Below are 12,190 nucleotides of genomic sequence, written 5' to 3'. Positions count from 1 at the left end.
GTGCATACGATAAGAGTTTTGTTTCATGATTTTTGTTGATAGCTTTTACTTGGATAATGGTCAAATAGACTGTTTCAATTAAGCAATCTTAATCATGGTTTTTTTCAATGTCATTAGATTGAATATATGGACTATCATCATTCCGAGTGGTCCTGAAATTGATTTGGTAATGATTGTTGTTTAATACTTATGCATTATAGGTTTTTGCTTCGGATTGGTATATACTCTGGCGCACTAGTAAGCACTAAATGTAGGCTTCTCTACGGTTGTTAATTGGACAAGCTGGTTTAAAATTAACTAATGTTTGTCTCAACATGTTTGACTCGAAAAGGGCTATTAAATAGTGGTACACTTCTATGTAGTGCTTCTATAGTGGTGGATTAGTGAATGTTAAAGCGGGTATAAATTTGTCTCCCCCGATACCAAACACTAGTCCAAATATCTGCAACTTAAAATATTTTAAAAGGGATTTTTTGCAGGAATACCAATTTTGCATTAATACCCTTCCAAAATTGATATTTGCATGTAGACCCTCGTAAAACACTTATTTTGTCATTCTACCCTTTTTTTATTTTTGTTTTTGCATATATACTCATGCTATCTAACGATGTTAGAAAATTAACGGTCATAAATTAAAATGACTAAAATACCTTTAATGAGTAAACATGCAAATAGATTGCGATCCCAATAGCAGAAAAAAAAGACAGAGACAATAGCGTAATTTTAATATTTTATTTTAATTTTAATTAATATAAATATGATTTTTTTAACACCGTTAGAACAATCGTTATATTACATGCATTTGTATAATAACAGAGTTTGATGAGGATATATATATATATGTAAATATCAATTTTGGAAGGATATTCATGTAAAATCCGATATTTAGGAGGGTTTCCATGTAAAAAAACCCTATTTTGAATATGATCAGTATAATATAAACATATTAGCTGATATTTTAATCACTTTTTAATATATTTTAAAATAAAAGATAAAAAATTATTTAGTATGATAATTATTTGGAAATATTATAATTATTATATTAGAGATAAATGATAATTTTACTTTTCCAAATAGAAAGATTATCTACTTCTTTCAAGTTCAAAATCAATAATAAGATAAATAAATCGAAAATCATCATGATGTATTACTAAAATTGTTTACAAACTAAAAAATCAAGCATTTCGATAGTTTCTAGCCTATGTATCAAGTGGGTGTAGAAAGAAATGATTAAAGTAATGTCAGATCATGTTTTCCTTGTAATCTAAATATTAAAGTTTATTGATTTTGAATCTATATGTATATCCTGATTAATATAACGGATTCTCAATTTTAATGCTTTATCATGTATTTTAATAACTAGCACGACAAAAATCATTTACATTTACATCTATGTGTGATATAAATTAGAGACTACAAAAACATATGATATTTGATTTCTACATATTTTTTTGTGGTATATATCATAATCGTTTTCGATATAAATGCTCTATTATCGATCTTGGACATGAGAAGAGTAGTCTTAACCACCTATTGGGAGACTGAGATCTCAGTCATCAAAAACCTTCCTGTATTTGTAAAAATACACTTGGGGTATGGCAGCCCAGCTCCAATCTAAGTCAAAGGCTCCGGGCCCATTCAATCCTTCTTGTTCTCTGGAAAAGGCCCATTAAAGACCCACCCCACAACGTTCCTTCTTGTCCCAGAAATAGCCCAAAGCTTTGCTCACTTCGAAGATGTTGCATCCACAAATAAACAAAGAAGAGAGACGAGAATGAAGCATATGAGAGCAAACAGGAAGTGTTCCGATCAAATCCAAGGTTTCAAATAACGATGGTGTAACGGGTGAAAAATAACGGCAATTATAATGCATAAATTAGCATTATAATGGTCAGCAATAACACAAATAATGATCATTATTTTTATTTGCACATTTCTTTGAATAAAATATTAGTCTTTGTAATTTTTATATTATTTTTATTACATTTATCTCTAAAGTGATTGTATGTTGCCATTTTTTTTAATCTAATGAAAAAGTGAATAAAAAGATAATATCGCCATCTTCTTGTTATAACAGCCATTAAATAATTGTTATTTTAGTATTTGAAATGCTACTCTTCAAGACAAATCACAAATAACGTCTATATTTCAGTATTATAACAGTTAATAAAGGTGTTGAAGGGTCCGTGTAATGCATTATTTAGAAGCTCGATCAAGTCTACTCTAGAATCTAAACAATCTTTTTGATAAAACTACATATATTGCAAATGCCAAAACTAATTAGTCGAGATACAAAGGGTTGACCAGCTTCGCATGATGTAGAAATTGTTAGAGCGATTCTCTTCGGGTGTTGTTTTCGAATATTTTTGCCTGCAAATTATCAAACATTTGTCCAGAGCTCAGGATTTTCAGGATCTGAAGAGTCTGGATAGTTTTGGAGAATAGTAGGGTTTTAGAAAGTAGATCCAAAGGATCCATATTCCATGGGGGAACTCGCGTGGACAGGAAAGCGCTTCTTCTTGGTCCTCTTTCTTTGTCAAATTGACATGAATATTGTAGCTGCTACTATGTGCTCGATGTATGGATCATTTAGAATGAGATGACTTTTCCAGTGTTTCATCAATAATGATCCATCTCAATGATCTTTCGAAGCACAACAACTTATATAGATGCTCATGCACCATAAAACCAATCTAGAGTTTCACATTTCATAGAAAAACATGCTATGTATGTGCTTCATTGCTTTGATTGTAAACTTCTCCTTTGACCATACTAATTCTTTCACGACAATAAGCAAAAAAAATCTCTGGAGCCTTTAAACGAATGCTGATGCAGCTCTTCCATCCTCCATGCGAGATTCATGGCGCTATCCAGTCAGTCATTACTGACATAGTAAACCTTGGATGAAAAGAATTCTCTCACATCTTTAGGCTATATGATAGGCCTGAGCTGGCCCCGGCCGAAGTCCTTGACTGCAAGCACAATGCTCCTACTTGTCTTCGTAGCTTTTATAACACGGCCAATCGATTACCTTGGTTAATTGTCTCACCGATGTTTTAGTAGCAATCATGTGGGTGCCGATACGAGACTAATAGCAGAATCAATGGAAGTCCGATTTCCTTGTGGAACCACTTGGCAGGCCTAGTATGATGCATCTGGCCGGGGGTTGTTTTGCAAGACTTTAACTGGGGGTATGCTCCCCCACCGGAACCATTAAAGATCTGTTTAGAAAATTCAGAAAGATTGAGTTGGATTTCCGTTGGATTGTTATATAATCTATTTAAGTAAGGCACATCGAGCTCAAATCCTTAATTGCCTATGGACATAGAATGGCTGCTTCCTGCTTGAGTTTTGTTCACTGAGTGTATGAGTTCTTTATTCTTCTGGCACGCGGTTTATGGTTGCTGCCTTTTGTTTTGGACTAAGTCTGATGACCGTTAAGTACTTATGTACTGTGAGGATTGGGCTCACTCTGTTTTGTGGCATATTTTGTTTACTGTGTATGACCTAAACTTAACAACTGCTACTCTGTTACTCTGTGGTTAGCCTCCTATATACTCCGTGGTTTTCCACGGTTTTGCTATTTCTTTAATCTTTTTTGAAAAAAGAAAAGAAAAGTATTGAGTGCAAATTCTCCATCTTGCTAAAGATTAGAATCAAGTGGTTATGTATGTTTTGCAGATTTCCAATTGCAATCCAATGAATCTATCTTGTAATCTTTTTGTTGTTCAATGTTTACTGTAAGGCAAGGTAAGATAATTTGAATTTTTGGACAAAAATCTGCCAAATTTCTTTTAAAAAATTGCTCATTTTGTATAAATGATTTATTCTGAAATTCCTTATACTCCCACGCCTCTGTCCTCATGTCATCAACAGCCAGAACCATGATCATGAAGACAGGGGCAGAATAGTCTGAAAAGCTTAAAATGGATCATTCCTGGTAAAAGCCAAATAATCAATCCTTTTTACGAACACATCATTTCTATCTGAAAGAACGAGATAACGATCGTAACTCGATAACAAACTTTTCTTTTTTGCTGTTTTGAGGAAAAACCTGGGAATCTCACCACCCTTCAAAGCCAAAGGGGACTCAAAACTTTATTTAGATTCTTCTTTAATTCCTACTGCCAAACTGAACTAAAAAACCCCAAATAATGTCATCTTTGTTATCAGAAATAGGAAGTTATATATAAGACTATCGTGAGTTCCCCCTACGGAACAAGAATCGAAATATAGTTTATATCTTCCTGTATCGATAAATAAAGAACACTCGTCATCTACACGCGTACATAGAGGTGTCAACTAGACAAATCTCTATCTAGATATGGGAGCTCCGTGGCCAAGAGTTATTGAAGAGATATATTGAGACCCGGCACCGCCTGGTGATCAGAGCTTGGTCTTCTGGGTGCAATCTTGGCTCTTCACCCCGAGGTCCGGGACCCCAATGACCACGTTGCACTCGGACTTCGCCACCGCGTGGAACTTGATGAACCCCAGGAAGGTGATCCGTCCGGGGACCCTCGTCGATGAGTCGAACGGTAACTCGCCGGCGGCCACGTCCGCCAAAAAGCTCCCGAGCTGCGCCGTGAGCCGGTCGCCCAACACCCGGAGCTTGAGATGCACGTGACTGTCCCCCCGCTGCGCCACTCGGCCGGGGGCCACGTCGGCGTCGCCGACCTGGGTCCCGCGGTATCGGAGGATGGTGTGGCCCTGGCCGTGGTCGAAGGAGGCGCGGTTGGGGTTGTGGACGAGGACGTCGATGTCCAGGGTCATGTTGATCTCGATGCGGACGGCGGGGAGGGTGACGCGCGGGGAGACGCCGGCGACGCGGGTGGACACGATCTGGATGGTGGGCTCGCGAGGCCTGAAGAGGGTGAAGTAGAGGACGACGACGACGACGCCGAGGACGATGAGGAGAAGGAGGCAGCCGCCGCAGCAGATGAGGCGGCGGCGGCGGCCGCGGCGGTTGGTGGTGGAGTCGCCTGATTCCTTCATGATGGGTGGAGGAGGAGAGAGAATTTAGAGAGAGAGAGCTGGGACGGGGAATGCAATTACGGAGCCTCCATTGGCTTATAAAAGCCTTACGGAAAAGTTTATATAATATGTTTGAAGAAAAGTCTGAGGGCTGGGAAGATCGGCCCCTAAACCCCATAACGCGGGCACATCGATGGTATCATGTAATTAAATTCTATTAATCTGGCATGGATCGATTTTGATTCAAATTATTTGTTTATACAGCAAAAATCCCACTTGATGATGAAAAATAAGCAACTTAACTCATCACCACATGACCCGTCGGTGAAAAATAGAACAACGTCATATTTGTAGGTGAGGTTCCGTTATATCAAAAAAAAAAAAAAAAAAAAAACTACTTCTTTGAGTTGCCTACCTTTTTTTTTTGACACGGCTGGTTTTACTCCTGCATGATTAGTATGAGCAACCAATATACCAAAAAAAAATATATAGAGCAATTTAATACCCAATTTTTCTTTAGCCCAATTTTAACACATGGTTCCTTAATCAGTATTATTTAATTTTTAATTTAGTATATATTTATGCATAATTAGCACACACTTACATTTATTATACATATTTATGCTAGTTCTTATGCATATTTATATTCTTTTTGGATACATTTATTATGCTCATGCATACGGTTGTTTGCAATTATGTACGTATTGTATAATTAATTTATACTACTAGATATTAAAGAAACTTTTAAAACTTGAGACGAGTCCCAAAGACTAAAAGTTATAATTTGGTCAGCGGGGGGCCGGGTATCAATTAGCTGAAAAAATATTGTAACGGACTGTTTGCGGGGAGCAAAGCGGATTTAACTCTTGACAAACTAGCATCAGAAAATCTAGTATACGATTTGCTGATTTATTTTGATCTGCATCCAAGAACTACCGTGGTAAGCTTATATATGAATATAGGAAAACATCCTACAATTAAAATCCAAATCAAGTGTAGACCTCCGGGACAGGAACCGTTGGTTTGGCGGCCAACAAATAGTAAAAGGCATAAATGTGATCGTGTGTCAGTTAGAGAGAGAAAACGGCAGTTGAGGGTCGTGCATTCTCGAACTTATTATTTTTTAATTTTTTTTATATGTTTGTACCCGCTATGCATGATACAACTGTTTTAGTAAAAACAAAAAAAAAAGAGTTCGTGCCGTCGTGGCTCATGGGTTTATGGATACGAGTATTTCTCGTTTAAATCAATAAGAAGAAGTATTTCAATCACAAAGCACTCTTTTAAAGGCTTAAAAGGTGCTAAAAGAAAGTACATTGATTTATATATTAGGACATAAAGCTGTATATGGAGGAGCACCCTTAACTAAAAGTAATATTTCTAATTAGCATCACTTTTATTTTTAAAAAAAAATAAAGTTATAAAAATAGAAGATGTCAATCATATCCGATAGAATACATAATAAATCAAAAATTTATCAAACTGAACCTAACTTATTTATTAAACAAATAATCCAAACCGATATAATAAGTTAAATCAAGTTAAATAGATTAAACAGTTAAGTATTACCAGTTCTAACAGAAATTGAGATAAAAAAATATGTTTCATGTTATTATTTTTATATTAAAAATAATTTTATTATTTTTTAGTAAATAAAACTAAAAAATCTTAATTTTACTATTTTTAAAAATAAGAAACATTCTTACCACTACCACTGGCATCATCTCCACGTATATATTATTTTTATTGTCTCAACTATTATCACCATAATTATTGTAATTATTGTCACGTCTACCACTATTAATTGACGGTAATATTACTATTGTTGTTTATATCACAATTGTCGCTGATGAAACTATAGTCACTCCCATCATGCTTTTTGCAAATCCTCGTCATACTAATCATTATCGCTACCATATAATTTGTACCTCAACTATTCATATGCAGCTACCTTCATTATATTCATCATCATTATCATATTTTCGGCCATCATCATGCTTATATTTTTTAAAAGTGATGCGAAATGGCAGCTAGATATCCTTTCTTGGTGGTCGACGGGATCTTGGATAGCTTAGGCAAGGAAACGAAAATTATGGGATAGGTCCAATTCAGTTTACTGTCGTTCTTGATGGACATCGACCCAACTGTCGCTTTGATTACATCTTCTACCGATCCATCCGCAAGCAACCGGTTCTCGGGAACTGATCAGAAGGTGGTCTCCACTACCACACTGGGGAGTGATGCATGACACGTACTCCCATTTTTTGAAAGTGGGGGACCTGCGCCCAGTACACCTTGTGACGATATCATTGAAGTCTTGGAGATTAGGAGGAAGGAGGTTGTTTTTGGACTTACAAAAACGATCCAAAGGATGATAAACCATGAATTATTTAATTCCAACGGCCACCCGGAGAAACAGAAGAAGTGTTTTACGAGAATATACATGTAAATATTAATTTAGAAGAATATTTATGTAAAATTTAATATTTAGAAGAATATTCATGCAAAAAAAAAAAAATTATACAACGACATGGCATTACTATAAAGAAGAGAGAGAGGATTGGAAGAGTATACGGATGATTAACGAAAGAACTTTGGATTTCTCATGATTCATGCCGAACCCAAGATAGATGGGCCGATTAGATTCAAACCCTGCTGCACTTGAGGTGGCAAGTTAATTTCTCTCTCTCTCTCTATACACACACATATACATACATACATACATAGAGAGAGAGAGAGAGACAAATAGAAGAATGGTGATTTAAGAACAAGCCAGCTACACTGCAAATGAACAAAAACTTATCTAATTGATAAATAACTAGCTTTAAATCTATAGCTAGGGAAAAAGACCTTTCATCTTTTTCCTGAGAATTTTTTTTTGGACCAGTTGGAGATTGACCGGTAGATTAAACATAATAAAAAACCGAGATGGCGTGTAATTATCTCTACGTATAATTTTCTCGATCTTGAGCGATCATTGCTTGCAATAATTTTGGTCCTCAGCACGCGATGTTTTCTCCTTCGAACAATTCAAAGTTGTCATTAGTGATGACCGTATCTAAAAAAATTTAGTCGCATGGCCTTTTCTTCTATGGCTTATCTTTAGCGAGTATTTATGCTTGCTCACACTCGGTGTACTCATGGTCTCGCCAACAATTAAACTAATATATGAAGATATGCTAACTTGTCAATAAGCTAAATATCATCACCCTAATTTCCCGTCGCCTTCGTCTAATAATAATATGCTAATGGTGCTTTTCTCCATTCTCACACGAAGTCATTGTGATATTTTTTACTGCATTCAACTTTTATGCTGGTCATTGGTTGTTTTCACCACTTGCTTTCATATTATACTAATTCTTCTCTTGTTAAAGACCCGAAAAATCTAAGATATTTGATATATTAACTATTCAAGATCTATTGAGAGTATCCTTTACCGAGGGGTGGTGGCTTGGGTTATTCCTTGCTTTGAGACATCTGGATGATGGTGAGAGATCGAAAGGCTTTCCAGACCAAGCATGTATTTAGAGAGGTTAACGAAACTGTAGATCAGGTAGTTGCCTACGTGGTCAGCCATTCCGAAGACACTTTGTGAGCCGGAGAGAGGGAGTTGCCTCAGGCATTCCGTGATCTTTTGGTTTTTGACTTTATTAGGTATATTCGTACACGTAATGTATGAAATACCTACTTCAACACACAAAAAAAAAGCATTTTCACACTCGTCATTTTACATCTTTCAGCATGCGCAAATCTAGCACTGCACCTTGATTTTAACATTTCATCCTACACATCTTATTAATGTCACAAGCTAACATTATTTTGATAGAAACCATCTTTCAACTACCTCTTTCATGGACCTTTTTCCCTTTCCATGTTAGAGATAAGCCACGTTCGTGGACTTCTCTCCGGTTTGGCCAAAAAAGCCCTTCCAATTGGTAAGTAGTTCCACCGCGGAGATGATCAAAGGCTACTGATTCGCAATCAAGAAACTGGTGTAATTTCAAATTGCAGTCGCCAATTCTTGCTCACATCCCAATCTTTCCCCCGTCTCGTGCCTGATGGTCACTGAAACGGAGACTTTTCTTGGCTCCAGCAAAGCAGCAAATAAGAAGATTTCCACGTCTGGCTTCGAACGGGCGCACATATTTAAAAGCCTTCGGTTGGCCTTTCCTATGTCAAGATGTATCATTTTCGTTGACAAGTGTAGCACCGGAACAAATCATGAGATTTCTTCTTCAGCAAAGATGAAGTGGATGAATTTTCTTGACATAACATGACATGACCATTAAGCAGGATTTGAGCAATTTTGAGCTGGAATATTTGAGTCGCGTAATGTGCATTCTGGGTTAACAGTTGAAAGGCATCCAATGATGCATGTCAAAGTCTTGGGCCGAAAATCTTGTCGAATGATACATCCAGGCATAGGCCGGAGGTTTCAGCCCACCTGACTCAGCCCGATCTTTCTGCGCGCATGCATGCCCAGGCCAGGCTTGTGTTTACCAGCCTACTTCTCTCGAAGTCTGACTTAAGCTTCAAAGAATTGAATTCTTGTGAAAATAAGAAACTATTTGGATGATTAGGCTGAAAATCCTACAATATTCATAGGTTGAGATATTACAACTAATAAAATTATAGAATTTCAAACTGGGCTAAGCCTATATTCATAAATACCTAGGATTAATTTTACAGTAGACTGGTTCGAATTCTATAGGAAGAAAAAACTTTGAGAGCAAACTTTCTTGGCTTGCATTGGGTGGTATATGAGTCACTGGAATATCGTATCAATTAATGTCAAGGGGATTGAAATGAACCCATTAAACCGAACTGCGAAAAAAACCTAACATTTTAACAGCTAATAAAGCTGCTGCGTACTTGTGTGAGGAGATGGAAAGCCCATTCGGGCAAATATTCCCTGGCTTCGGCAATGATAAAAGAATAAAACTCAAATTTCTGATTGAAGATATGATCGTTCCTTTCTTTCCACATTCTTCACCAGAGCACCCGAACTTACAAATCCCAGCCCTTCTTGAAAAACTTATTTAATTCATATATATCTCTCTCCAATCTTGCAGTAAAAGGGAATGTAGCTAACCGAAGGCTCGTAAATTAAAAAATTAACCAAAGGCTGATGGCGAATACCCGTTTCTTTAGAAGAATCGCAAAGAACACAAGACAGGGAATGTTGTCGACAATCGCCGAATTAGAAGATTTTGATCTTGAGAGGAGCACCAGATTCCCAGATGTGACCAAAACCAACGGCCAAAATTGATACACAACCTTATTCCTGTTTTAAACCTCTTCTACTTTGAATTCATTCGATACGTCTATCAAGAAATAATTGGTCTGTAAGACTGCTCATGAATCGATGTGGTTGTGAAAGTTAAGGTTAGAGATCAAGCCAATACCAGCTAATAGGTTGAAGGCAACGAGCATGAAATGCCAGCCATGGCTGCATGGTTGCAAACATTCACTAATGGGCTGCAAGCAACAGGCCGAGTGCTCGTCTTTCGATCTCTTGTTTCCAAACTCAACTTGGTGTCTACTTTACTACTTTGAGTTTGAGGAAAAATGTTAGGATCATCATAGGACATTGTGCTAAACTTAGTCGGCCTTATCAAATTTCGTCCGTGCCAAATTTAGTCGGCCTTACCAAATTTTATCAGCTTTCTAATCTATATAAAGGCTGCTTCTGTACATTATAAACCCAGACAGAAATACAATTCTCTTTCTTCTTTATTTTTTTTCAACATCAGCCATGGCCGCATAGAACAGTATGTTGTGCTCGAGGAGTTTTTTTTTTATTATTATTATATATTGATGATAAGGGAGGCCTGGAAAGGGCCACCTGAAAGTTCTATTGACTGAAAAATATTTACAGAGGGCAGTAGCAAGGTGACTTCCTAGAGTGCTGTCTCCAGTTTAACAAGCAAACAGCCATCAAGGAGAACAAAGAAAGTGAGGCTAACCGTTACAGAGATCATCATAATAGGAAGGGGGAAGTAACCAAGTGGTTGAACACGTTCCAGGAGGCAGAGGCTCTAATCTTAGACATTGAAGAGCATCGACAGCAAAATTCCATGCCTGTCCGTGAGTTCTTCAGCTACCGAGGCTATGATGGTGTTCAAGAAACCTAAAGGATAGCGTTGATACTCGAGATGTAACTGTGGCACCCCACCAATACTCACACCTTCCATTGAGCTCTCCTCCTCCAAGCTCAAAAAAGAGAACCCTTCTCGGTTTTGCTTGCAGCCCAAATCCTTCCAAAATCGGCCCATTGTTTATCATTGCACAAGGAAGACCATTCATTAAATAGCGAAAGACTTGGGGAGCAATCGATCAAATAGAGGTGTGTGTGTGTTGAGAAAAAAGATTGCATGTTGTTGTAACCACCCAGGATCTCATAAAAAAAGACTAGTCATAAGGTATTATTTAGGCTTTTAGGTGCTACATAAGTATCCAAAATATTTCTGACAAATAACCAATGCAGGACTAAAAATACACCCATATGGATCCTCACAACTCGTATGGATCCTCATATACTTCCCCATTTTAAATCCTGGCATCCTCACTAAGCTAAGGGTCCAAATTCATCAAATCCAATCACAAAACATCACGATCAGCTTGTGGTCAATCAAATGAGCTCATGATGCAGTATCTCCCAATCCACATAAATCATGGGTTGGATTCTTTTTAATACTATTTGTAATAACTCGTGATCTCACCCAAAAAAAATAGCTGGAAAGTACTATTTGGGCTCCTGAGTCCTTTATAAGATCTCCTAGGGTCCTCACATTCGTTCTCTCCAACAAGTTCAAATCATTGCACCAAGAAGCATTAGGATTATAAGTTGAGTGGATTTGCCAAAGTTTTTTTTTTCTCCAATCCAAGCCGAGGTTTTTCAAAGGTGAATTGTGAATGAAGAACTCGAGGAGAGGAGCATACCGCCTCCAAATAAAAGAGAAGAAATTGTACATGGAAAGAGATATCTATTGATTCAAATGAATTTCGGCAAAGGACACAACCTCCAAGGATTTTTCCTAATTTTTTTTAGGGTGTTTTGCATGGATACCCTCATAAATATCGAATTTTGCATGAATACCCTTCAAAAATTGATATTTGCATGTATACCCTCATAAAGCACTTATTTTGTCATTCTACCATTTTTTTATTTTTGTTTTTGCATATGTACCCATGCTATCTAACGATACTAAAAAAT

At 37.1% G+C, this 12,190-nt stretch overlaps 1 protein-coding gene across 1 annotated transcript; it reads right to left on the bottom strand.

Moving 5' to 3' along the window:
- Nucleotides 1–4,386: 4,386 nt before the first annotated feature.
- On the bottom strand, nt 4,387–4,995 carry LOC103717897. Its single transcript, XM_008806455.4, has one exon. It carries the CDS (start codon nt 4,993–4,995, stop codon nt 4,387–4,389), a length of 609 nt encoding a protein of 202 aa, XP_008804677.1.
- Between the last annotated feature and the right edge of the window lie 7,195 nt (nt 4,996–12,190).

Source organism: Phoenix dactylifera, chromosome 3, assembly GCF_009389715.1.
Source record: "Phoenix dactylifera cultivar Barhee BC4 chromosome 3, palm_55x_up_171113_PBpolish2nd_filt_p, whole genome shotgun sequence".
Lineage (NCBI taxonomy): Eukaryota > Viridiplantae > Streptophyta > Magnoliopsida > Arecales > Arecaceae > Phoenix > Phoenix dactylifera.
Note: the sequence above shows the minus strand (reverse complement) of the source record. Positions and strands in the feature narration are given on the sequence as shown.

Excerpts from the sequence above, each read along its gene's own strand:
- LOC103717897 (XM_008806455.4), bottom strand. The coding sequence starts at position 4,995 with ATGAAGGAATCAGGCGACTCCACCACCAACCGCCGCGGCCGCCGCCGC.